At 49.6% G+C, this 28,000-nt stretch overlaps 3 protein-coding genes across 6 annotated transcripts in view; all 3 read left to right on the top strand.

Annotated features, from left to right (window-relative positions):
• Nucleotides 1-6,061, top strand: part of P120ctn (adherens junction protein p120) — a 41,308-nt gene extending 35,247 nt beyond the window's left edge. Inside the window, exon 15 of the mRNA XM_076814830.1 lies at nt 208-6,061. Coding sequence (XP_076670945.1) covers nt 208-462 — 255 coding nt within the window. The 3' untranslated portion in view covers nt 463-6,061. The remainder of the gene's footprint in view (nt 1-207) is intronic.
• Nucleotides 6,062-6,702: 641 nt separating this feature from the next.
• Nucleotides 6,703-10,465, top strand: LOC143369563 (uncharacterized). Its single transcript, XM_076813655.1, has 6 exons — nt 6,703-7,829; nt 8,006-8,130; nt 8,218-8,442; nt 9,190-9,325; nt 10,028-10,157; nt 10,310-10,465. Exons 1-6 carry the CDS (start codon nt 7,566-7,568, stop codon nt 10,393-10,395), a joined length of 966 nt encoding a protein of 321 aa, XP_076669770.1. The 5' UTR covers nt 6,703-7,565; the 3' UTR covers nt 10,396-10,465.
• A 10,800-nt stretch (nt 10,466-21,265) lies between these two features.
• LOC143370467 (uncharacterized) overlaps nt 21,266-28,000 on the top strand; it is an 80,854-nt gene continuing 74,119 nt past the window's right edge. For 2 of the 4 annotated variants that reach the window (XM_076815620.1, XM_076815621.1), the window contains exon 1: nt 21,269-25,956. In XM_076815620.1, coding sequence (XP_076671735.1) covers nt 24,036-25,956 — 1,921 coding nt within the window. In that variant the 5' untranslated portion in view covers nt 21,269-24,035. Of the gene's footprint in view, nt 25,957-28,000 lie in introns of all 4 variants that reach the window. The other 2 variants (XM_076815623.1, XM_076815622.1) reach the window with 2 other exon arrangements.

Here is a 28,000-nt window from a genome sequence, read left to right on the forward strand (position 1 = left end):
TTCAGAGGAGATTGGAAGAAGAAGCGACAAGAGAATAGAAACGTAAAGCGTCGCGAAGCATGTACCTCGGTCCTCGGGGATCGAGGCGTCGGGCCCTGTCCCCTGCACCCCCACGAGTACAGCCCACCCCCCGAGACGCGTCCACCCCCCGCCCGACGATCAGTCGGTCAGGGCTCTAAACTAACCGTTGGCTTGTGTGTGTTGCAGCAACCGAAACCCGGTGAGCCGCTGTACGCGCAAGTTAACTTGGAGAAGAAAAAGAAGCGGCAGTATGAGCTGGGGGTGGGCCAGGGTCAGGGTCAGGGCCCAGTGGGTCCGGGGATCGGCGCGGGGGTCGGCGCACCGACCGCCGGCCAGTGGGTGGCCGACGGGGTAGGTGTCCCCGACGGTTCGGCCGCCACGTCCACGGTAAACGTGCCCCCGAACTCGAACGCGGCCTCAGCTGGCGACTCCTGGGTATAACAGGGTCCAGAGGGTGCACGTGGAGCCCCGGAGGCTCGTATCCTAAGCCTTCCCCCGAGCCTGTACGCCTAGAGTCGCGTGCCCACTGGAACAAGAGGAACGGAGGAGGCGGAGGAGGAGTGCAAGAGGAGACTTTAGAGAATAGTAGGTGTGGAGACGTAGAGGAGGACGAGGAGTAGTAGATGTCCACTGGTTCTCTCCGGTAGATCTGACGGATGGCGCGCTAGGTCCGCGAGACCTAGTACAGGGCATTGATAACGGCGAGCCGAACGATCGTAGGGTTTCCTTGAGTTTCTTTTGTCGTACCCCGCTGGAGAACGATATCCAGGTTGTTGAAAGAGTATACATATATATGAGGGAGCGTAGGTCAAGGAGAGGCCAGCCAGCGTGGACGTAGGGAGCGGCTGAACAGAGGGAAAAGGAAGACTGAGAAACTAAGAAGGGTATAGAGGTGTTAGTCGGGGCCACGCAGCCCCTCAGGCGTCGACTTCCCCTCGGAGGGCTTTCCCCGAGGGGGAGCCTCGGACATCACCGTCCCGGCAACGCGGTGATGTCGCGAGAGCATGGGTCGCAAACTCCGCACCCCCGCGTTTGTTCGTGTACATTAAGTGGAAGCGACTTGTCCGACCACATCCGCAGCAGTAGTCGCACTAATGGCTCTAAAACCTTCATTGCACAATTCTAAATTAACCGTACGGGGTGGGACACCCAAGAGTGCACGCTTGGACGTATCTGTGTTCGATGAGGGGGAAGTACAAGTGATGGAATGATAAAGGATGCTGTTCCAGGGTTCTATTCGCGAAGGAAACAACCGAGAACCCGGAAGACTCTTTCCGCTATCCTACTTCTTCCCTTAGAAACGAGCAACTTTAATTCTCGTATGTTGAAGCGCGACTGTGTTCACGAGGTCACTTTTAGGTGGCCCACTCTGTATATAAATACTATATATATATTATAAATATTATATATACATGTATATGTATATTTTAAGGCGGTACCCCAAGGAGGAGTCGAGCGTACCGTAGAAGTACTACTAAGGATAAGTAGACGGTGTTACAATTGCTAATTACGTACGGCGAGCAGGTCGCGATTATAAATACAGGAGGGTATAAATGAATGAATATACATATTATATAGATATATTATAAACACCATCGTACACAGACACCGACACACGAACACACGCGTAGGAATATCGATCAACTACGATATATTGTATTATGTAAAACTTCTGAGGCTGTGGGTGTGGCATGTAACGAGGATGCCGATTATTTGCGAGCTGCACTTTGTTTTTTCTTCATCGAGAGCGCGTTATAGAGTGCCTGGGTCCCGTGTGAACGTGATGCATTTGCCTGTCTGCTCCGTGAAACTGTCCATTCGCCACTTAGAGACGCAAGGAGGAGCACCTTTCGGGGTGGCCCGAAAATTACGGTCCGTTCATCGAATTCACGACGAGAAGGAGAGGAATCGGGGGATACAACCGACGCGACGCGTTGTCGCGATCCTAGCTAATATTCTTCGTCACATTTACAGAGTATTATCGTCAGAGAAACGAGGGAGACCGATGCGAAAGGTGCGCGAGAATGATGAAGAATGTGATGATGTTCAATGTTATCGAATGTTCGACAGAGAGATATGACACTATTGATAGCCGATATACATATTATATATATATATACATATATATTATATATATATACAGAATAAAGTATATCCTTGTTCTATTTCTTAAAAAAAAAAAAAAAAATATTATTACGACAGTTGAATCGAGTGTGTTCCGCGAATGATTTAGCCAGGTGAAAGTAATAGCACGAGAAGCGCGGGAATGGCGTCTGTTATCAATCGTCCCGTTCCCGTCGTGATCGGGGATTATAATAAACGTGTTGTGGCGTGCACGTCGCGATCGAGGAAGGATCGATCTCGTCGATCGTCTCGCGCAGACCCACCCCTCAAGTCCGATTTTCTCCGTCTGTCATTCTCGTAGCTGTCCATACACCGCCCCCGTTTTTGTACATACTCATCCTCGAGGCGATCGACTCCACAATCTCATTCGAACGAGCGACGAGATCGACGATGTTCCCCCACGGTGGCGATCGTCGACGAGCCGCTAAAAGAAGCTATTATCGTTACTCTGTCAGGTGTTGACCCCTTCAGGATCGAAGCTTCTCGAGGAGGCGAGCTCTCGAGACTCGCGCGATCGTTTCTCATGTAACTTCGAGCTTTTTCGCGGTGGAATACCCGCGAGATGATCGTCCACGATACCGGTGAGTCTGGCGTCAGCGATCTGTGAATATCGTAGCGATGTAACGTTGTTATTAGTACTGTAACAGTATGCCCGCGTCGCTGGAGAACGCGGGATTGATCGCGGACCAACGGCGCGAGCTCCGAGGACCGAGAAATTTCGTAGTCGATTACGATCGACAGGTGGCGCGGTGCCGAGCCACACGAGAGGATACTGTTACAGCACTATCGCCTCGGATATAATATTATGTTCACTACGGAGCGCGCAAAGGGGCGGGTTAGCTGGAGCGACCGTGCGCTATCAAGATTGCGTTTCGCGAGCCGATAACGGGCCACCCACCACACTCGCCTCTCCGGGAACCGAGAGGCGTCTTTCGAGCTTATCGTTCTGGACTGCTAGCAGATCCTCTGCGCTCGTGATATAGCGTGATAAAGAATGCCGTGCGCGACAAGTGGCGCGAATCCTCGAGGCGAGGACCTTGGACCATTACGCTCGAACTGACACGCCGCGGCTCTGACACCCTCGGCGCCCCTCTCGATCCGAGAGCTCTTTCGGCTTTGGTCGCCTTTAGAATCCAGGGGTTTTCTACTTGGGAGTAATCGCGACCGGGTTCAGGATCGACTTATGGATGGCGTGCGGAAAGTGTAAGACGGCTTGGAGCACAGGGGGTGATCCTGTTCTTGGAACTTGAGATCCTGGGGGCGAATGCAATGTTTCCGGCTCCCTTCTTTACGAGGGAAACTGTTCACGAGACCACTTTCAGAATTTTCTAAATTAGCACTGCTCTTTAAATACATTTAAAAGACTCGAGCAAGGCTCGCAATATTCCTCGCAAAAGGGAGGACTCAGAGTTGCATTCGCAGCCTGAAGTAAGAGTACCGAGGGCGACGATCGAGTAGATAGATCACGATTGCTTCGACGATCGAGGAGATCCCCATCGATTTGATAAATACGTATACAGTGTGAAATCATCGGAGTAGCGTAATAGTCGTAAGTGCGTTTGGATCTTCGATTCCGGATCGTCGGAGGATCGACAGGGCCGCCACGATCGACACGAACGAACCGAGATTTTGATACCCGCTTTTTATCGTTTGTGTGAACCGGCGTTTCTAATTTTCTACGGTGATCGACGAGAAACGAGAGACGCGGAGGGGGAAGAGGAGAGGAGTATCCTCGGACGAGGATCGTTCGATCAAGCGAAGCGAAATGAAAATCATGTCTTTCTATTTCTTAAAGAGAAAGCACCGCGACAGGTGCTTAGACGCAATATATTTCCCTTGCAATTAATTTCGATGTTTCTTTCTCTTCGGATTGAACATTATATTTGAAAGAGTCTCTTTATCGTTTAGTGGGTGAATTGCAATGAAACTTTCGAGTCTGCGTCGACCTCTGTGACGTCGGACGTAATCGAGTCTCCTCTGAATTGAATTCGAATTAGAACCGCGATGGATTTTGGTTTCGCAGTGATCTGTTTCCGAAGGCTTCGCGTGAGTCGAACGAAAATCTCGAGCACCTTGCGACCCGATCCCCCCTGGACGATCTTCTTTCGATACTCGATGTTTTAGGACACCCCGCAATAACACGTCAGACACTTTTCGGTCTATCTTAGAAACCTCGCGCTCGTCCAGGGAGGATTCGGCGAGCGTCGCTTAGTGTCTCTTTGGAACAGCGAGTTCCGCCACGCGCGACTCAGTCTGCAGTTTCTACGGGGGATGGAAGCATCGACGAAGCGACGCGTCCGTCTTTTTTTTAAAACGGTGTCGTGTTTTGCTAGCGATTTTTACGCTGTTTTTTACACGTTTCTCACCGGCCTAAGGGAGTGTGCTGTCTTTTACCGCGAGCGGCCAGCTGTCCGCGCTGCTGCTCTCTCGCGAAAGGGGTCGCGAACGGGGCTCGATGATGTCAATCGTGCAATTTCTAACACAGCGTGTCGTGGTCCAAATTCGTCTCGTTGGGAGCAGCCTTTGGGACTCTCGGCCCCCTTCAGAATCGGGATACGGACGTATTTTACAATGGAACTAACAACGCGAAGCATTGATCGTCAATTTTAGGATGTTGCAGTCACACAAGTACCTACTTTGATACTTTTTTAATTGGGTTGAAGTATCCGATGTTCCGCGAACATCGCGGTTGCCTGAAATTCCCAAGAACTCGATATCAGCTCTCTGTTAACTCACCACGAGACGACCAATAATATTTGCCATCGAGCGTAGTTCCGACCCCTCCGATCGAGGATCGAGTTCACCCTTCACCGCGATCATCGTCACCGACAAAACCGAGAAGACTGATAGCGTTAAAGCCGAGTGACTCCGTCAGACCACTCCATCATCCGAGCTGGAAGAGCGAGACGAAGGAAATCGTACAACACAGAATACCAGGAACCGAGGAGAGAACCTATCGAACTCCCCCGCGACAGTGACCAGGCTCACTTCTAAGGGAGATCTGCCAAATTCGATCGCAACAGAAGAAGAGAAGAAGAAGGAGACGAAGACGTAGCGTGGCGAGCAAGGAGACAAAGAACGAAAACGGGAGTAGGGAAAACGTCAAGAAAACTCTCACGTATCTCTCACAAGTGCATACGTACGCGTATACATACACACGTAAGAACACAGACACACGCATAAAGAATAGAGAGAGAAATAAAAATAAATGATAGGCTACAGTGCTGCATACGTATTTAAAATTAAAGGAGCATTAAATAAGCATGGATGTGCATTTTAGATGTATTAGAGGAGTTTCACCACACATTTAACGTTAATTAATACAAGAGTTGTAGTCCGACGTGGGGGAGTGGTGCAAGGGTGGAGGTTTTCCAGTGACCTGATTTCGCCAGAGATCCATGGATCATCCAACCTTTCTGTCCTTTTTATCAGCAGATTGGAGGAGAAAGCAGATTCTGTGCTCTTGGGATTTTTAGGAATGAATTTCACAGGGATTTCTCTCGTTCAGATTAGCGGCAATGCTCTCGAGTATCGTTACTGGAGAACTACCCCTTGCACGCCACCCTTGGCAGAAGCGCGGCGGGGATTTATCATCGTCACGATCATTATCATCATCGTCATCGTCGTTTGTTTTTTTTCTTAGTTCACTCGTACGTGTTTTAACGCTGTTTATCGACGACGCGAGAACTTTCGAAATGAAGTAGGTATATATATATATATATATAAATAAATTTTGTTAAGACAGGGCGGGAGGGGGGGGGATGAAGAACAGACATATTGTCATTATTTTATTGACGTCGTATTATTTATATCGGAGGAGTACCACGTATTATACAATAATTATTAAACGATAAATCGATCGACTAGTGTATTTCGAACCCGACTGACAACAATTAAAGAATTTAATTGCGCTGAACATTGAGGGATGTCTCTTCTTATTATTACGCCCACCACCCCAGGATCACCGTCTTGAAATTCCGAAGCGACAGAAGAGGACGGATCGGGGAAGAATTCTTGGAACTGTGAAGGTATTTGTGATATTAATATTTCCACTTGCGGACAGATGGACATTGGAATCTGTCACCTTCTATCGCTTTATGCATTTGAACACAGTTTTCGACTCTCATCACCCCACCTCCATCGTGTCTTCCCGTTCGTTCGCCGGCGCAATTGAATCTGGACATCGTTTTCGCCCGCAAAAGGTGCCGTTACTCCGGCAAACATTCAAGAAGGTACTCGGAAAATATATCCCCCGATCGAAAACGCCGCGCCCCGGGATCCATTCGGCATCGATTTTCCACGGGGCGGATTGTTAATTAAGAAACAGATTGCCGCGCAGATTGTCAATTTGCAGTCGTAAAAGGTGGGCCCCTTCTGGTCGTCGGACCGAGCAACCCCTTCCGCTTCGGCAATTCCACGAGAATCGTTTCGCAACCTCGCCTCCCCCGCGTGTGCGCGCAGCTACGGTTTTTAAACATTTTATTTCACGCGAGGACGTGGAGCGTTACGTTAATCTTCCCGCGAAATTTTAAGAGCCACTAGCAGGGCTACAAAATTGATACCGAATCGATCGGTTCGACGCGGGAAAGAGGCGCGTCGAAGAAATGGGGACGCGCGATAAGGGTTGGCTCGATGATTGTATTTTAACAAGAAAATCCTCGCGGCTCGGTGAGCACTGGCACCTGCACTCTGTGATAAGAAACCAACACACAAGTTCCCATCGAGGGAGACGTGCTCGAGCACCCCAGCTCCAATGTTATTCCCTTCATCCAGCCGAAGGTTTTGCAAAATGGAAATAGTCGAAAACAATTGGAAGCTTTAGAGACAAAGATGCTTCTTAAGTAGAATTCACTTGGGATCTACTCAAGCCTCCTTCGGCGATATTAAACGTTCCGTTCAGCAAGCAGGAATCGAAGGAGCGATCTTCCACGAGTGGGCTTAAATCTACGCGTACACTTTATCGGACTCCCCATCGAAGCTATTCGTCAGCATTCAGCAGCTCGAAGAGAAATCGTTTCAGTTTCCACGCGCCCGAGCAGATTTCGTTTCAATCAATCGGTAGCCCAGATACTTGTTCATTTCACACCCCCGTGAACGGGTCGCAGCATCCCCATGCGCAACAGAGTCCTTTGCTTCTCTGGAACCCTGTGGAAACATCTTGCCGCAGTTCCACGTCGACCAGCAGGTTTACCGGAGGTCCCAGAAGCCGTGGGACATCCCCAAATCGACGACTCGTGGTTCAGTTTCCCGTGGTAATTAAACAACATCAGGAGTTCCCAGTCAGAATCCAGGTAGACCACCGATCGCGACTGATGCCTCGAGAACAAGTTCTACGAACAAAGTACTTCGCCTCGCTGATAAAAAGAAGCTGAATCCTTCCTTGAGCGGAAACTCGCGGGTCCTTTAAGCCTCCCTACGCCATGGCAAACGCGAACAGTGGCAAAGTGTCCTCGGAGGCCTCGAAGAGGCCCTTCGACATCGCGAAGAAGGAGATACACTCGATAGTAGGGAAGATCGAGGGAACGGGACTTCGGAACAGGACTCTGAAACTGTTCCGCGCGCATTCCGTGCTCAGACCAGGGGGATCGAAGGTCCGCAGGAGACACCTGTGGATCCTGTTGATCCTCGCGTGGATTCTCGGACGGTTCCTCTGGAATTACGCGCACGCCGTTCGCAACGACAAGGTGAGCAACTTGGGCGTTGGTTCTTGCTTCAGGAGTAACGTAATTCAAATCACTGTTCAGAGAATCAGCTTCCAGCTAGTTTATTAATCTGCTTTGACTGCGATTAGCTGATACGTCAATTGAAAGATTTTGCTCGAGGCTTCGGGCGGATCTTTGAAAGTAGAATGCTGTTTAAGTGTCTGGCAGAGCTACCCTCGTTCACGCAGAAAGTTTTCCGACCAGCTGAGGACTGTTCGATCTGTCGGGACGTTCAACAGGTTGACAGGATATCGAACGTGGTCCCTGGGACTTTCGAGGAACGGTATAGCTCGCTCAATTTAGCGCACTTTTTTTTGTTATAATTACAATTCAGTGCGATTGATGGAATTTTTTTAAAAACTGTAAACAGTTACGCGTATTCTGGAAGACCAGTCGTGGTGACGGACGCGATGACGAACTGGACAGCCCCGGAGGTGCTCTCGTTCTCGTTCTTCAAGTCGCTGTACGACGGCGAGGACGGCAACTGCCAGTTCTTCCCCTACAACACCGAGTTCCAGAGCCTTCAGGATGTGTTCGACATGAGCACCAGTCGCTCCATGCTGGAGAAGGGAACAGAACCGTGGTACGTCGGCTGGTAAGTGTACCTACAACCTTCCAATCCGATTCGATGTACTTTCTTCGTGCTAAGCAAGTCGTATGCACCGTGCAAGTTTGACGATCTCTGTGGGATAGCCATGATCCAGGGAAACCGCGGGATCTTCGGGAATTGCGGAAGTTGGTCAAGCAGTGCCCGTGAACGGCACAGTTCTGGGGCTTCGGCAACCACCCCAAAGCTCGCACGTATGCGCACAATCCGTCTAACCAGCTTACGCGCAACTATATAGGTTTATATTTATACTGCGAGACAATTACCTAGAAACTCACATTCGGACAGGCGAACGTGTCCTTTTTGCTCCATATTCTTTAGCCGTGGAGCAAAGAAGTGTACACTGTTTCATTGGTCTTTGATTAAACCCACCTGAAAGCTAAGCCATGCGATGCTAAGCTTTAAATAAATTAGCTTCAATATATCCTTTTGGAACCGTTTCCACCGAAAGCTAAGCCAAGCTGTGCTATGTACTTTATGTTTTATAGCGCAGCACAGTTTAGCTTAGCTTTCAGGTGGATTTTCGGTTTAATCCTGCAGAATCCAATTGCGAGTCTAGTCGAATCTCAGAAAGTTAAGTCTGACGTACGAGGATCGGGATGATTGATTCTCGAAGCATCCTTTCTCTATGCAACTCTGTAGAATAATTATTGAACAGTAGATTAATTATTTATCTACTTTTAATATGAATCTGAGGGTTGTCTATATGAGGCTACAGTTTGGGCTTCGTTAAAGGAGCAACTGCGACGAAAAGATCGGCAGCATCTTGAGGCAGCACTACCACAGACCTTACTTCCTCCCAGCCACCGCGGAGAGCGAAAAAACTGATTGGATTTTCATGGGGAGCCATGGTTATGGAGCTCCTATGCACGTGAGACCTTGTTTAATCAGTCTTCCGTCGAATTTTCTCTTAATTTTTACTCGCGCAGCCTTAGTTTATTAGTTGTAAGAAATTTTATGCTACTTAAAATACAAGTTGCAAGCGCCTGTAGCACAGCAACCGTCTTACAACCTTGCAGCCGTGCGCGTCAGGTGGCTTTTCTTTAAGGTTGAAGGACCAATTATTTCAATCCTGTTACCTAGGGGGCGTTCTTAAATTACGTAAGGGTAATTTTGACGATTTCCTACCCCCTCCCTCCCTCGGTATCCGAATTTATAAGATTTCATATTCCATTTTTTTTCAGTTAATAAAATTCTTTTCAACATTTACATAATTCATTTAACTCGGTTTTGTGTGTGCGATGAAATATCGTTTTTTAGCCTACTCGTATCGAAAATTAGGTTCCAAAATATTACGTAAAACGCTACCTGACTCACTCTCCCCTCCTTCTAAGTAAACGCAAGAAATTCCTGCCCTCCTCTCCCCTAAAAAAGCCTTGCGTAATTTAAGGACGACCCCCATCGATACTACAGTTTATCATTAGTATCGTCTTCGGGCCATTTAGGCGACTATTTAAGGGAACGCAGAACATAACTAAACAACGAAGCTTCTTTCGTTATTTGAAAAAAGCCTTCCACGTGTTCATTAACGCTGTGTATATTCAGGCACTTGCACGTATCGATCTTTTTTCAGGTGGACGACGTGGAGCACCCTTCGTGGCAGGCGCAGGTAAAGGGCGAGAAATTGTGGATTCTAGAGCCACCCAGGGAATGCTATTACACTTGCAACAGGCTCGAGGTTGTGGTGCATTCTGGCGAAATCAGTAAGTACATCCACTTAGATGTAATATGATTAATAAGAGTAGATTACGCGTGAATGGCAAGTGACTGTAAGTGCAGAGAGAAGGTTCGACCGATTTATTATATGAATTTACATTCTCCTATTAACCGTCCTGATTTCTCTCTGATGGAACAGTCGTTCTGGACACCAATCGCTGGTACCATCAGACGAAGATAGTCTCTACAGGACTCAGCATCACTATCGGCGCCGAATACGACTGAAGATACCAAGCAGCACGTGCAACTCGCTCAGAATACTTTGCTCGCGGTCTTTAGATGGTATAAAAGCTCCCAATTCAAAAGTTCCCAAGAGGATCACCAACATTAAACATATTTTCTCTTGATTTTCACAGATTTTATTTAAACCAATCATTTACAATAGATCGTATGGCACAATGGATCACTACTACTTAACAACAGACGGATTAAGGGGTCGTGCTCAGTCAGGCGGCCGAAAAAAAGGGTGGTCTTTGGAAATTTTTTACTCAAAAGCTGTACCACATTTCTCAAAAAATCTTTTTTCCTTGCAAGGATTACATCTAGTACCGTGCATCGTAATTTTTTTATTTAAAAATATTTATCAATAACTAAGTTATTGTCCATCACTCGAAGCTTCTCTCTAAAAAAAGGCTTCTGCGGTGACCGCTGCTGTTCGAAAGTCGATCATCTAAAATAAAAAATTCAAAAGAATTTACTTATTATATTATATTATCTAGTATTTGAACGAAGGGTTTTTCGAAACATTGATTTGGGAAAAAATGGCTGATGTTTAAAGTAAAAGTTTCAATTTTTATCATATATCTTGCCTGATTTTCGTGAATTAAAAGAAAACTAAGCATCGGATAAAAAAGTCTTCGTTCAAATACTAGATAATATAATATAATAAGTAAACTCTTTTGAATTTTTTATTTTAGATGCTCCACTTTCGAGCAGCAGTGGTCACCGCAGAAGCCTTTTTTTAGAGAACCTTAGAGTAATTGACAATAACTTAGTCATTGCTAAATATTTTTAAATAAAAAAATTACGATGCACGGTACTAGATGCAATCCTTAAAAGGGAAAAAGATTTTTTGAGAAACGTGCTACAGCTTTTGAGTAAAAAATTTCCAAAGACCACCCTTTTTTCGACCTCCTGACTGAGCATGACCCCTTAATCCCGATCCAACCAAACCGATCCCCACCAGCCCGTCCTCTGTGTCTCCACCGAGGAACAGACGAAGGTGCTCCTTGAGCGCGCCCCGTCCGTCATTCGTAGATCGCGAACCGTTGGGGGACGACTAGCAGCGACCCGGTTTCTATGCCCGGGAGTTCAGACGGAGCAGTTGATCGGTTTCCTCGAGGTAGGCGGCTAAACACGCGCCAGGTAACACATGATCGTGGGCACACGCGTGGATCCAGTGGCTCTGAAGGGGAACCCCCGCGGCAAGGACCACCTGCCGCCAGGTGCGACTGCCTACTACATCAGACATCTGCATGAGGGTCCCGTGCCCCGTTTCCTTTTCACTGTCCCCCCACAATCCCCGCGATTACTCGAACCCCCGCGTGCTCCGATATTAGGTGTTTCTCTGAGACGGGGTTCGCCCATTACCTTAGGATAATTGGTCAAGCCGATCGTGGACACTGGAACATTTCTGTTGTCCCCATTCGGACACGGAATCGTCCTGTCACCCGAGCAGGAAGCAAAGGCCTTTCCTCTCCGTCGGACATTCGTCGGAAAACATTTTCCACAGCACCGCGTCTATTCAATAATTTATTTAACGGAGCCCTTACCCACGTCGTGCAAAAAGGAAAAATAGAGAATCGCCTGCAATTCCTCAGTTATCGATCATACAACTGCGCGCGGAGGATTTTAATTTCGCAGGGGCAAAAAGACCGTCGTGAAGCGAGCGGAGAATTTTTATGAATTAACGAGATTTTGTTGTGTCCACCCTACTTCGCCCCTCCCCCTTCCTTCCTATTGTGTGCTGCGTGGAATGCAATTAGGTTGGAACAGGAAGCCCTCAGGTCCCTGTCGATACTTCTACTCTGTTTCTTCTAGGGAAAATGGTTTCAGGAACATTTTTAAAACGGCTACGTATCTGCGATCTGTTGAACGTTCTATGCACGGCAGATTGTGGACTACTGGTCTCAGGAACATCTTTAAAACGGCTAAATATCTGCGATCTGTTGATCGTTCTGTGCACGGTAAATTGTCGACTATTTCGCTGCTAGGTTTTAAGGGATTCTGTTGCGGCAAATCTGCCTTTCTCGCAGGTGCAGCAACTCCGAAACGGGCTGTGCCGATTTACGTTCCGCGATTCTTGCACCTGCAAGAGGCAGAATTTCGCGCTGCACCTGCAAAAAACGAAAATGTCTGACTCGCGAATTCTGATTTTCCCTGAAAAAGTCGAAATTCGAAAATCTATATTTTTCCCACAAAGAGCACTATTTCAGCGGCGCAACTTCTCTTGCAGGTGCAGCGCGGAGATGCGCATTAAAACATACTTAGCTGGTCCACACAATCGTTGGCGGTAGTGGAATAACATTTACCACCGACTAATTAATTACAACCGCAATACTTCACCGAAAAGTGGCTTACCTGCTTGGAATTAGGTGTGGATAGCGAGGGACACGTACGCTGCGTCAGGTATGCGAAGAATCCGCTGTATTTGGGTTGTGTGGGATACGGGGGATGCGACGAGACGTGGAATATGGGGGGCATGTGAGACGAATATATGGGATGTGCAGAAACGTGGTACATACACGCGAAATGCACAAAGACTGAGAGCTACCTAAAACGCGCTGGCCGATCTCGATCCGCTCGATTCACCCGCTTCTTCATTCCTCTGTTACACTCTACTCGTCCTTCGAACTCCGCCGAACCCCGTGCCACCTCGCTCTTACCCCTAAAAGACGTACGCAAATTTCACGCACAGAGATACGGTTCCCTGTCACCGTGTTTTGCTTCCCCTCCGCTGACAGCACCTACGCACTTCTCTTCTTCGCATTACTGTCTCCTCCTTCGATCCCTCTACCCACCCCTCCCCGAAAACCCGCGTCCCGTATACACGGGATGTTCAAACGAACAGCCTTTCGGCACCGACGCCGCAGCCTTACGTTACCACGAACGATTAGACGCATCGATTAACGTATTAAAAAATATACGGTTTAATCCAAGAAGATTATGCCTTCCCCGGAAGCCATTCAGCTTTCGCCTGAACCATTTATCGATATCACCAATGGCTTCGAAGATAGTCGCGTGGATCGATTTAAATGGGACACCCTGTAACCTAGGCCGTACATACCCGCCCTGTATGTGTCGGTCCCTCTGTCCGTTTCACTTTGGAGGGACACGTATGTACGGTTTCACACAGCCGAGTCGACCCTGCCGCGTCGTCTTTGTGACTGTAGACAAATTTTTGTCTTCCCTTCCACCCTCTACCTTCGCCCTACCTTCCCTTTCGCTCCGCGTTTATATGGAGAGTTTATATGGGCACGTCACGCTCCATTCTGCGTCTCGTGGACGTATATAAATGTTATTTTCATGCGTTTCGTCACCCTCTTTCTGCCCCTCAGCCCCTGTATCTCCACCCGCCTAGCGTGCGCCGTATCACTTTCACGCACACATCGTTACATTGTACCGAGGGAAGATTTCAACATAATCTAATTCGTCGTTCGATAGTTAGGCGCGTATCGAGTTCGCTCTCACCTGTTCCCTTTTCCTTCCCACCTCCACCGAGTCTTCTTTCCGCGTTCCAAAGGAAAATCCCGTCGAGCGACGAGATTGTCAGCCGCCCCCTTGTCCCCAGCAACAATACAGTGGATGTTCAGCCGCGCTATCACCGTGCCCTTATCTCTGAGCATCTACTACTCCTTCGGATACGCGAGCCGCCTAATCTATTACTATTTGCCCGCTATATTAACGCCCTTATCCGTTCTAGCCCGTGGCCGTATGCAAATTTCACGTACACGCTCGCCTCTTTATCACTCCTCGCTCCGCTCCCTTTCTTTCACCGTGTTTGTACATAGAATTTGCGCAACCGTAGTAATGGGCACGGTACCAGCGTCCCCTTTCCCGCGGCGCACAGTGGGCACATTTTGCGATTTTATGGCCAAAACCACAGAAATGAGAATTTCGAATTTTACAAATTTAATACAAATGTCAGTCGAAGAACTGTATCCATTCTCGTGGTCGAAACCTCGAAACTTATTTTTAATATATAAAATTCGACACTTTTACGTTCTAATATGTGAGAAACTAATTATCCGAGAAACAGCACTTACAACAATTACGAAGGATAAAGATTTTTTTATTATTCACATTTATACACTTTTTTCTTTGTTAGAGCATGCCTCTGCTACAGTGCAGCAGGGCATAGCAGAAGGATTATCACTTCTAATACAAACAATCAAACAGAGGATCGAAGCTGAATAAAATCGTTTGAATAAAAAAAATAAAAAGGTTTGTAATGTATAACATGTGAACCAGTCTCGGTCACAGTTATGTCGTGTGTTAGACAAGACACAGTGGATCGTGTTTAAAAAAAATGCATATAATTACAAGATTAGCAACTATTAGCAATTAATAATTGCATTTATAGAATGGAAAATAGGAATGAAAATCATTGCAGAATATTATGGGATTGATAACTATTTTATGTATTGAAAATTGATTCTTATACGAAAAGGTTATTTCTAAAACACTAATTTAAAAATTCTATTAAAAACCGAAACACAATTATTTTGAGGACAAAAAGATATCTCACGCACCACCAGGAATTCAATCCATGCCTTGAAATTATTTTCAGATCTTTGGATAACGCAATATAAGTGTTCGAAGCTACTTGAAAATCTGGATTAATTCTTTGCGATCGGTCTAACTTCACGTGAACATAAACATTTGCGAGTCTATACGAGCTTTGTATCAAAACATTTGACAGTAAAATTGGTGGCATTTGCTACTCATATCAGTTCTTCAATCGACATTCGCATTTATTTTGTCGAATGGAAAAATTTATTTTCGTGGTTTTGGCCATAAAATCGCGAAATTTCCCCACTGTGAACCGTAGTAATGGGCACGGTACCAGCGTCCCCTTTCCCGCAGCGGCGGACGAATTTCAATTTTACGTCGCCTGCCGTTTACCCGCTCCTCCTTACGGCCATTCCCCGCCCTCGTCTATTCGCAAACTCGAATTTCAGATCTACAACCCCGCTGCTGGGTCCACGCGCAAATTATCTCGCGGAGTCGCGCGCGAGACCCCTAAGTCCAACTTCCCCCGCACCCTCGGCTCAGCCTCGTTTCCGTGTTTATGGCAGCACGCGCATTTATGTGCACGGACTGACCGCTCTTCCCTCCTTTGCCCTCTGTCGTCCCCTAGACCACCCCCGATCGCTCTGTCTCCGTCCCGCTAGCCCTCCCCCGCCGCGCCGCTCGCGTGTAACCACACACGCGACGTACATAGAGAGTGGCCGGCAGTGTTCGTGGCTCTCGTATGTACACGCCTCTCGGTACATACATATCGGTCGCGCTATCGATTATTTTACCCATGTGGAACTTTCCCCTATACCCCTGGCGCCCCACTCGGCGTCGCGACGCCTAGTATAGAGCGTGATATCGACGTTACATCGCCGACCTCCCCTCCCCGCGGTCCCCACCACCGTTGTCCTCCGACTACCCCTTCAGGAGCGGCGAAATCGGGCGCCACTGTGCCACCCCTTTCGAATGGCTGCGTCCGACTCGAAGCCCTTCGTTGGCAACAGCAGCTACAGTCTTCCTCGTGATTCCTCGCCGCCGAGGGAACATGCTACCGATTATGGGCGCAGCGCGTTTCATCGGCACGCTGCGCTGTGGATGAGTCCCCGCGGTTTGGGCTATCGATCTCGCTACGATGGTAGATTCCACGGATTTTCGCGATTAGCACTGTGATCCGGATTGGCGCGAGAGATCCAGGATCGAGGGATAATTGATACTTCTGTCGAAATGGACTGTTCTGGGGTGTCATTATTGTTATTTTATTTTACGAGATAAGGTGAATGTCCCAATTTCTGGTCATGGCCCCATTTCTGCTCGTTTCGTATTTTTCTTATTATTATATGCGTTACGTTTGTACTATAGTTGCAACGAAATAATTCTAAAATATTCAAACATTTACGCGAGTGTTGCACGAGCTTAGGGCAATACATACATCGCTATTTTTCATGAGCAGAAATACGGACATTTAGAGCATTATATTTAATTACGAATTACTAATTTGGGTCGTTCCACGCGAAGTCGGACACTTTTCGGAGTAACATTTCGGATTTTACAGCTCTTTGAAATATAGTGTTTACTATTTTTCCAAAAATTATAACTGTTGAACTAATAAACTGATAAAAATCACCTTTTGGGTGCTTACAGTGCAGATACAAGATTACCTAATAAAAATTATTTCGCTTAATAAAAGCGGATATTTGACCATTTATATAAACAAATGCAATTTTATAGTTGAAGGCACCTTTTTAAAAATTTGGAAAAAAATAGGAGGATAAAGCCCTGTTTTTCCTCTCTATGGACATGTTTTGAAAAACGTGGACGTTTTAAAATTGGCCAAATGAAAATTAATTGAATGTAACGCTGCGTGAAATCACACAGGCTCGACTGGTCGCTCAGGCCGTGCGGTACTCGCAGCGGTCAAGCGGCTATACCTGCCACTTTTATATAGGGTATTAATGAGGACCGCTGCAAGGTTTGAAGTAAATGTATTGAACTATCTATCTAATAGATAGGGTTTCTTTATTTCATTCCTAACCTTGTGTGGCCTTGAAGGTCATAGTATACCATATGGTTGAATTTGTCTTGGCAGTCGCTTTCATATTGGGTAATCAAATATATAACATTCCATTTAAAAAACTAAAAGTCACCCTCGTTTCAAGGAAAATATTGCGAACACGAAAAACTGAGATATCGTATTATGTCGGATATAAAAAACAGTAAGAGTTTTCCACCTTCAGTTTTTTTCAAATACTTACCATTTCGGAAATCCTGTATAAGAATATCAGGTATAGCCGCTTGGCCGCTGCGAGTACCGCACGGCCCGAGCGACCAGTCGAGCCGGTGTGATTTGACGCAGCGTTACATTCGATTAATTTTCATTTGGCCAATTTTAAAACGTCCACGTTTTTCAAAACATGTCCATAGAGAGGAAAAACAGGGCTTTATCCTCCTATTTTTTCCAAATTTTTCAAAAGGTGCCTTCAACTATAAAATTGCATTTGTTTAGAACAATTACTAAATTCTTATTAAGTGAAATAATTTTTAATAGGTACTCTTATATCTGCACCGTAAGCATCCAAAAGGTGATTTTTATCAGTTTATTAGTTGAACAGTTATAATTTTTGGAAAAATAGTAAACACTATATTTCAAACAGCTGTAACATCCACAATTTTTAACATTTCGAAAAATCCTTCGAGATATGTTTATATACCCCTAAAGACTACAACATATCCAAGTTGCACCAAAATCCGAAATGTTACTCCGGAAATTGTCCGACTTCGCGTGGAATGACCCAATATTTAAACATCTTGAAATATCTTTCTTAAATAGTTTTTGAATCGGTTGATTTATTATTAAAGAATTAATCAATTACTCTGCAACCAAACAAATTTTTTACACCTTCTTTATGAGGAGTTACCTCTTAAATGAGCAGAAATTGGGACATTCACCTTAATCCCTTTAAATACGAGAATATCTAAAACTTAATAAGCGCCTGAACCCACTTACAACCCAGCCTGTACGTTCATACATGGTGTTCCTTTGAAAATATTAACTTCACGGAGGGATGTTTCAGGGAAGGTGTGGATGGTTTAGAGGAGGGATGACAATTTTATGGCGAATGGTAGTAACCAGTAATGTGAGTTAGAAAGAAGCACGAAGGTATGGATCCGTGGATCGTACCTCGACGATTAGAAAGGGAAGCTTTTCCGGAAAATCGCCGAGCTGTTTCGAGGGAAATCGAGCAGGGACTCTGAAATCTCGCGAGTTACGTCTCTCTTCGGTCGGTTCGCTGGGGCGCGACGCGTTTTTATTTCTTCCTGCTCGACTTCGCCGGCCGATGTACACCCGATATCGATTTTATTTCCTCGCGAGCACCGATGGATTTCGTCTGGGAAACGTTCCACTGTTCCCCTATCGTTCCTCGATAAAGCTAACTACGCGTAAGCCAAGAATTCGCTGCGAATTTTCGGGCAGCGCGGAGCACGGATCGCGATCGATGGCATCCTCGCGATTACCCGAGAGTTGTTCGAGGGATCGAGGGGTTGCGATTTCTCGCGCGGGAAAATATTTCGCACGATGCGGATCGAAGGCGTCGCGCGTTTTCGGAAACGATTTAAGGATCCGTCCTTAAATTACGTAAGGGTAATTTTGTCGAATTCTTACCTCCTCCATCCCCCAGTATAAGAATTCGTAAGATTTGATATTCCAACCCCCTCCTTACGTAATATCTTTTACACTTAATTTTCTTAGTTATTAAAATTCTCTTAAAGGTTTATATAATCCATTTAACTCGGTTGCGGGAAATTTAAACTAAAATTACTTTTCTGGAACATTAATGATAGAATTTGTATTTATTTAAAATTAGGTTAAACAATATTACGCAAGACGCTACCTAATTCCCCCCTTGTAAGAAAAACACCTTACGTAATTTAAGGATGACCCCTAAGGCCGTCGGGCAGAAAAAGAATGATAAACAATTGCTTCGAATGATGATTGAAAAGAATGATAAGACAATCGATTAATTATTATTAATTTTTTGGATTCCTTTTCCGGTTAGCTTTCCTCTTCCTCGGATGTTTGTTTTACGTGCAGCGTTGGACGTGTCTGAGTTATCGAAGGTCCAAGCTAATGCTGCTGACGTCAGCCTACTACTCGTTGCTTGGGTTTCTTACTAGCAGGTCCTGATATCCCTTCATCCCCGCTGAACTGCGCATCAGCGTGACACGCATTCACCCTTCGCGAGCAAACAGTTTTCGTTGACGACGAAGCCCGTGAGTGGTAGAATTGTTAGCTGGTCGAATAACACGCTTCGAGTGGGAGGAAATGAAAGAGGATACCGTTACCATTCTACATCATCAGCCTGGAGATACAGAAATAGACGGGAGCACTATTTCATGGCGAAAAAAAAATTGAAATCGAGCTGATCCCGCGGGCTAAGCGCGCGACGCGACGCACAGTGGTTCCAAAGTGCCTTTTTGTGGACAAAATGCCGTATCTCCGTCAATTCTCAACCGATTTTTGATTTTTTTTGCTCGTTTCGTCGGGGATTAAATTTGCTAAAATGTCAAACAGTAGTTTTCCAAAATTTTCTTTAGGGATTAAAAAGAAAAAATTCTGAACTCTTGGTTCCGAAACGAGTTTATTAACCAGTTTTTTTTTCATTTAGTTAGTCTTCTTCCATATATTCTACATCTTCTTTATAATTAAACAAAAGATATCTTGCGTCTTTTTCAAGTGCAACGGACGGAGTTGGCCATTGGGACCTCAAAATCGAAATTAAAGGATCCGATGATATTAATAAATGATGCATTATACCAAGTTATACAATAATAGCAACGTAAAAAAATAAATCACGGTTTTGACTTTCTGCAATATTTCTGAACGCTATTAGGTTCTATAATCATACATTAAATTGATATTTCAGACGGTTCTGGTTGTAGTAAACTCGGTAGACATTCCAAATTTTCAGCCATTGTAAAGTTGTATTTCAAACATTCTGACACCTGTTTTACGTTTCCGCTATTGCCAAGTACCAATTAAAGATTTTACGTAAAAAAAACTACTTGGATAAGCAAAATCTTATAAAATTAGCCCCGAAGATTGTTCTACTAAAGTTTTCATCCAACTTTGTCAGAAAAAAGATAGAAAAAGCATGTTTTGGTCGCAATTCAGATATTTGATATTGTAGCAAATTTAATCCCCGACAAAACGAGCAAAAAAAAAATAAAAAATCGTTTGAGAATTGTCGGAGATACGGAATTTTGTCCAGAAAAAGGCACTTTGGAACCACTGTGCGTCGGTCCGTTGGATTTCGAACTATTGCGCTCGATATCGCAATTTCTCGCTCGGCGGTGGAACTGCGCAACCGAGAACCGGAATCCAGCAGACCCTTCGCCCTCCTCTGGAGCCAACCCCTAAGGCCGGGGTTCTGAAAGCCGTCAGCCGGTCCCTGAGCTACCCCTCGCGGCGCTGCTCGCCTGTCCTCCGCCCCTCCACGGCCGTCTCCTCTCGACCCCTGCGTATCGAGTTCGTTACAGATCCCTGTGGCAAGATCTCCACCCCTCTGGTCCCCCCACCCCGCGCTCCGTCGCTCCGTTCCCCGCTGGCCCGCCAGGAAGCACGAAGGACGAGGCAGCGAAGCTACCCTCGCAGCGACGTAGTCGCGTTCGCGATTTGCGCAACTCCGTGGTCGCTTCCTCTCTAGCGCTCAGCCCCTCTCCACCCTCGTTCTCGTTGCAGGGGAAATCGAGCGCCCGCCCGCGCGCACTGGGGGCGGTCTTTGAGCGCGCGTTCTTCGGAAAACGCGTCCTACGCGACGAGCAAAGGACGCGAGGAAAAAGAGGCAGAGGACGAGAAAGGGAGGCAGTTTGCGTAGCGGCGGAGAATCTTGCAAGATACGCTCTACTTGCACGACGCTACCCGCTGGCTCCCTCGCCCCGCCGAGAGGGGTGGTGGTGCTCGAGGAGAGGGTGACAGGTTTGAAGGGTGCGCGCGCGCGTGCGCAATAGCGGTCGCAAGGGCCTGGGATCGCGAGTCGAAGAAGATCGCCGAGGGTGACGCGTGCTGGAATCCTCTTGCGATTCGTCGATTCGACCATTCGAAGGCTCGAGGCTGGAAACTAACCCGACCAGCGAGCGTATCGAACGTGGAGCTGAGGCTCGACCCGCGATATCGATCGGCGTGCCGTAGTAGTCGTCGCAGTCGTCGGAGGTTGTCGCAGTCGTCGCAGTCGTCGTTGCCGATTCCAACCCCTATTTATTGATCGAGCCTATCGACGTCGCTTCGACCATCCCACGGACTCGATCGCGCCGCCCGGGGACGAGGGAAGACCCCCGGTGGAGGACATCTTGTGCAACTGGCCCCTGCTCCCCTCTATCCCTGCCAAGTGGATGAGGATGCGCGTTTCGATCGTGGAATTGCGTGGGACGAGCGGAGGCTCGAGCGCGTCTCGCGTCGCAAACGCTTCGGGACACGTGGAGGGACGCTGATCGATTCGTCGACTCGACACCCAACTGCGATTCGATTCCGTATTGATCACCGGGACTCCGTTCCTCGGGTCGTGCCGGCGCGCGTCCGCCCGGGGAATCATCCGCAAGTTGCTGTGCTACGCCAAGTCCGACGAGAAGTCGTTGGCTTCCATCCCGGCAACTATTTCGACGTTCGAGTTTGTGTTCAACGGAGTAAAATAGAGGAGGCTCAAAGACATCGTGGTGAAAATCTTCGGTCAGGCGGGACGCGGAGAAGAAGTGGAAGAACTGGTCCTCTGCCATACCAGCGAGACCAAGCGCGTAGAAGATTCCTCTGCGAAGGAAAGCCAAAGAACTGCGCGAAGCCTCGGCAAGGCAGGAGCCAGAGAAGCAAAGGAGAAGCTGGTGGTACGCTACTCGGAGCATCGAAGGAACCCGTTACAAATCTAGAAAGAATCGAGGATCGCTGGACAATTACAGGGACTCGAGTAGCTCGGTAAGGAAATCGGCGCGAGACGCGAGCACGGGCAGAGCTGCGATCGGGGAGAGAAAGAAAAGAGGATCGCAAAAGCGGACACTCGATAATCGGATCGAGGTGGCAAGGCCGTCTCGCGAGCTCGCGGAAGGTGGCTACGAGGACAGGCAGCGGCAGCGGCGGCGGATAGCCAGTCGATGTTTATGCTCGAAGTATCGGCGCATCGAGCAACGTTGGTCACGAGGTATCGGAAAATCGATAGAAAGCTGACTGACGCGAGAGTGGTGGTGGCTACGGTGTCGGCGGCGCGCACGTAGTGGTTCCTCGCAGCCACGACGACGACGATATACCGTCGCTGGCGACTTAGACACCGCTGGGGGTGGTTCTGGCCGCGGGTCGGGGGCCTCGAGGATCGCGCCAACTCGCAACTCGCTGCGTTCCTCTCTGTCCTGCACGTACGGCACGGGAGGAGAATAAACGAACGACGATAGAGAGTCTCGAGGCGTGCTCGGTGATGCGGCCGCGTTCAGTTCGCTCACGACTCGACGGGATCCGAGCGAAGCGGGGTTAGCTTTTTCACGTGGACCGTTGCGGTAAGAGAGAGAGAGAGAGAGAGAGAGGGAGAGCTAAAAGAGGTATCTCGCGCAGGTACGACATATCCGTGTGCTCCGGTGATACGATGGTGGTAGTGGTGGTGGTGGACGAGGGGTGCATCGCTGTGGCGCGGAGTCGCTCGTAACCCCTAAGAAGCCACGGGCACGCAGGAGGACAGAGTAACGTAGAGACGAAGGAAGGAGAGAGTGAGAGAGGGGTTCCGCACGTGCATGTGTGTATACGCGCACGCGAGTGCGTGAGCTCGTGTGGAGCGGTAGTTGTTGGCCAGGGGAAGAAAGGAGGACGGTAGGAGTCGCACCTGGACCGGTGGTTGGGAAGCGTAGCTGGAGCGTAGCACGCGTCAGAGGGTGTCGCGCACCGAACGGTGAAACGAACACACAGGGACGAGGAGTACGAGGAGAACGAGAGAGCGCGAACGGTTAGTTGTAGGGTGGACCAGGTGGTGACGGTGGTGGTAGTGGTTGTGACGACGACGGTGCTGGTGGTGGTGACTCGCGCGGCTCGGCTCGGCTCGGCTTGGTGCGGCTTGGCGCGACGCTGGCCGAGGGGCAAGGGGGCGGAGTGAAACGGAACGGAAGGGTCCTCTGGACAGCTCTCGGGGTACCGTCACACGGAAACAGAGAGTGAGGGAGTGAGAGAGAGTGGAAAGAGAGAGGAGAGAGACGGACAAAGAGAGAGAGGGAGAGAGAGATAGAGATTGTGGCGTTCTCCCTTCTCTCGCTCTTGCACTCTCTCTCTTGCTCTTTCTCCCTGGTGCTGGTGCTCTCTCCCTGTCCGTCGCGCTTCGACACGAACTAACGTATTCACTCGAGCGCAGTGTGTGCGTTCTCACTCGCCCCGCGTGTGTCATGGGCGCACGGTGGTCGCCGCCGCTGTGGTACCGGATCTCTATGCCGATCCGACGTGCTGGATGGGCTGTAGCAGCAACGGCAACGGTAACGTCTGAGCAAGGATCGTCGGTGGCGGCAGCAGCAGCAGCAGCAGCAGCAGCAGCAGCAGTAGTAGCAGCAACGGTAGCCAAGGGACTGTCGTCCGTGTCCTGGACCACGAGCGACGTCCTCGGTCGCGATCACGGTGTCGTGGCGATTATCATTCTGATTCTGTTTCTGATTCGTGGTTCGAGGTTGCCGGTGACGAGGCGGTGCTGGTGGTGGTCGTGGCGGTGGTTGTCGTCAGCATCCTCGTCCTCGTGCTCGTGCTCGTCGCGACGCGTACCGAGCGACGACTGGTCCGCTGAGTGACGGGGCCCGGACCAGTGACGACGCGTAATCGAGCAAACGACGGGAACAGGGGGGTTTGTATACGGAGAAGAAGAGTGGAGGCGGTGAGTGAGTGGACGAGATAAACGCGAATCGTGTTACTTGTGCGCGCGCGGTCACGCGGGACAACGAGAATACGAGGAATCGTGACCGGTGTGCGAGTTTCTACCCGCGTGATAACGATAGAGAGAGGTGTGTAGGGAGACGTGGTGCGTGGCGTAGCGCGCTTTCCAAGCGAAGAAGACGGTGTGTGCACGCGGTGTGTCCGAGCACGGAGGAGCGAGTGCGCGGCCACCCGAACTAGATGTGCGTAAATGGAAGGTATAGGGGACATAGCCGATCATCAATCGCATAGCGAGCAATTACTGGACTCGGTCGATTCCCCGGCGGCGGTCTCTACGCATGGCCGGGGAACCGGTGGGGGTGGCTCGAATGGGAACTGTGCAGGTAGTGGAGGAACCGGTGGAGGAGGAGGTGGTGGCAGTAGCAGCGGTGGTAGAGGGACGGTGGTCGGTGGGGGTAGACATCACCATCATCATCACCATCACCACCATCACCATCACCAACAACAACAACAACAGCAATTACAACACCCCCATCAACAGGCGCATCATCATCCTCATCATCACCATAATCAACAGCCGCAACAACAACATCAACAACATCACCAGCATCAACAGCATCAGCACGAGGTCGGAGGAGAAGGTAGTGGAGGCAGAAGCGTCGGTGGAAGTGGAAACGGTGGAGGTGGTAGCGGGGAGGGTATGTCGTCCTCCGCCTCGCAGAGTCCCGACATCGCGTGCGCGAGCTTGCCGCTGGAACTACTGGCGGCTGGCGCGCTCGGCGTCAAGGAGGAGCGAGAGCTCACCGCCGCGGAGGATCTGTCGTCGTCCCAGGAGCCGCCGAGCAACGGTAACGGAGGCGGTGGTGGCGACGACGGCAGCGGCAGCGGTGTCGGCGCTGGAGGTGCTGGTGGTGGCGCGAGTAGCAATAGCAGCAGCAGCAGCAGCAGCAGCAGCAGCGGTAGCAGCAGTGGCGGCAGCGGCGGTGGTGGCAACGGCAACGGAAACGGTGACGGTGGCAGTGGTGGAGGTGGTAGTGCCGGTGATGGTGGTGGTGGTAGACAGAACGCGAGGGAGTCCCTGTCGGTGATCGTGCCGCCTCAGGACGTGGACGTGGACTCGCGGGACGCCGACTCGGAGCTGCTCAGTCCGGGCAAGCTAACGCCGACCTCGGGGATAAGCGTGTCGGTCGCGAGCATGATCGACGCGACGGACTTCAGGGCGATGCAGCCGGAGCCGACCTATCAGACGCTGACCTCGGTCGCTGAGAGGATGTCGCCGCCCGGCTTCAGTCCTGGCTCCTCGTACGCGACCCTCACGCCGTTGCAGCCGTTACCGCCGATCTCCACGATGAGCGACAAGTTCGTGTACAGTGCACACGCGGCGGGCGGTGTAACCGGCAGTTTCGCGGTCATGCAGAACAACGGCCTCGGTAACATCGGCCTCGGGATGGGCAGCTCACCGTACGCGTACGACAAACTGCCTTCGATGGGCATGTCGCCACCGCACAATTACCCGTCGCCGGGCGCGGGCCTTCAGCCGAGTCCCCTGTCGCCGCAGAGCGCCTACAGCCAGAGCGGTCTCAATTCGCCGCACAAGTCCGCCAGCCCTCACTACGATCCGGCCTTTTTGCCGCGGTTACAGCAGAGTCCAGCTGCTCTTAGTCCCTCGTCGCCGCCTGCCGTCTCCGCGACGGCCAGTTTCGCGCCCTCGCATCATTCCCCGCCAACGCACTCGGTGCCCGCTGCCTCGCCGCCTCCTATGCAGACGCAGCTGCAGCAACAACAGCAGCAGCAACAACAACAGCAGCAGCAGCAGTCGATGCCGCAACAGCAGTCGATGCCGCAACAGACGATATCGCACACGCAGCACGTGCAGCACACCTCCGTCGTCATGAAGACCGTGTCGTCGGCGGGGAACGGGGCCGGCGAGGTCGAGGAGATCAACACCAAGGAGCTGGCGCAGAGGATCAGCGCGGAGCTCAAGAGGTACAGCATACCGCAGGCGATATTCGCCCAGAGGGTTCTGTGCCGTAGCCAGGGCACGCTCAGCGATCTACTACGCAACCCGAAGCCCTGGTCCAAGCTCAAGAGCGGGCGGGAGACCTTCCGACGGATGTGGAAGTGGCTACAGGAGCCCGAGTTTCAGAGAATGTCCGCCTTGCGGCTAGCAGGTTAGTCCTCCGTTCGCAATCTCCCACGACGATACATACGTATATCTCTACGTGCTCCTGTTTTGTCGCCTTTACTTTTCTTAAATCGCGTCACACGAGCGCGAGAGCCGTTTAAAATCTACGCTCGGTTCCTCTTCACAATCGCGCGTATCGTTGTCCAGCGTGTCGCTCGATTCTATGATCCGTTTGCTTCGTCCGCTTCGTCCGCGTCTAGTAGAACCATCCCAGACCAACGGCAATACGCGCGCTTTCAACCACCGTCTCTTTGCCAGATTCTATCGCTCCACGCCAGGTCGCTCTTTCCTCGGCCACTTATAAGCTACCTGAACCTCTTATCTCACGACCAAAACTGCAAACTCAGTCGTTATCTAACCCAGCTCCATTAGCCTCGGATGTACACCACGCACCTCTTCAAGTACTATTACGATCTCTCAACCGTATCGTAGACAGCTACTCCGAAACCACCAACAACCCTCTTGCGAACTCCGATCCCCTCGTCGACGTCGTCCCTCCTCATCCCTCTCGCTCGATGAAAACAAACCGATCCGCCAGGGGAATCACCGAGCTCGGCGAAGCCAGTCGGGCACCGCGGCACCCTCGAAGTGCTGTCGCAGCGGTGCCCGATCGGTAGGGAAAAAAGCATAATCCGCGAAAGAAGGTTGGAGAACGGTCACGGTCACCGTTTCGGAGCCGTGACGAACGAAATCGGGCGCGTGCACGCGCGTAAGAGACGCGGGCGGAAGCGCACACGTGGCACCCACGTGGAGAGGCGTTCCCTTCCATATCATTCAGAGATAGACGCGCGGAATAACACTTTTCGAATTCAACATCCTTTGCCCCGGCACAACAGCGCGTACAGTTATTGATCGTGGTCACGCGGTGTTGGCGTCGCGGCGCAGACGCGACCTCGACGACGCCATGTTCGCCATGCCGCCGCCACGCTGTCGTCATCCCCTCTTCCCACGACGAGGGCTGCCCTGTCCGTCCAGGAAAACGTGTTATCTGGCCTGCGCGAATTCGCGCCCAACTCCGCACCAGAGTTCCAAACCGGCCATGTGTCCGTGGAACCGACGTCGTTACCTTTTATAAACCATCGTCTTCGGATCCTGATCCAAAAAGTCGAATCGCACAGTCTCCGGTTGGTATTCTATTGGGGGATGAAGTCTCTAGCATCCCTGGACGTTATCAGTGATCTTAATCTTCGATCGGTTTAGATTACTAAATTTTCAAATGGTCCTCTTTCTAGCTTGCAATTCTCAGCAGGTTTCTGTCGTTTCCCGAGTTCTCTTCCTCGTACAGATTGTCCTCGCACTGTAGAAGCAACTCTCTGGTGATCCAGAGATCCTGGACGGTACCCAGTTCCCGCCATTTTAAGCGACCCATTCCTAACGTTGCTCCTTTGAGTACAGTTCTGACTTTTAGGTGACGTTTAGCGACACTGATTCCCTTCGAAAATGACAAACTCTCTGTATCATCTTCTCGGGGGTACCGCTGACTTTGCTGTTACGCAGTACCTAAGAAGGTCAGGACAGATCGCGCGGAGGGAGCCAGATGGGGGGTAGAAATAAGAAAAGCAAACTCGCAGTTGAGCGAGGACAAACATTTCTCCCAGGCCAGCGGTCTTCTCTCACCCCTTCCAGCCTTTCGTCGCTCCTTTTGTACGACGGCAAAGGCGTAAAGATAATGTCGAGGAGGGGCCAGTAACTATTCTGTAGCCAGTCGGACCTCTCTTTCTCTTTCTCACCTTCTCTCTGCTACTTGGAGCTTCGCGAAGGGTCTGGGTGGAAAGGCCGAGGGAGACTGAAGAAAAGGTGGTGGTAGTGGTAAAAGGGTTCGTCAAGGTAGACAATGCTGCTGAAGAAGAAGGGTTCGATCCAGTGCCCTTCAGATTAGAAACCTCGCTATTGTTTCCCACGTTTCTTTCTCGCTCGTTTCAAAGTGTCGTCTCATTAAAACACGTTCGAGAGTGTCGCCGCGGCGAGCACAGGTGCCGCCTGGCAACCGTTTACCCCAAAATTGCCGACGAAATTGTTGCTGATCTTAA

This window comes from Andrena cerasifolii, chromosome 6 (assembly GCF_050908995.1).
Source record: "Andrena cerasifolii isolate SP2316 chromosome 6, iyAndCera1_principal, whole genome shotgun sequence".
Lineage (NCBI taxonomy): Eukaryota > Metazoa > Arthropoda > Insecta > Hymenoptera > Andrenidae > Andrena > Andrena cerasifolii.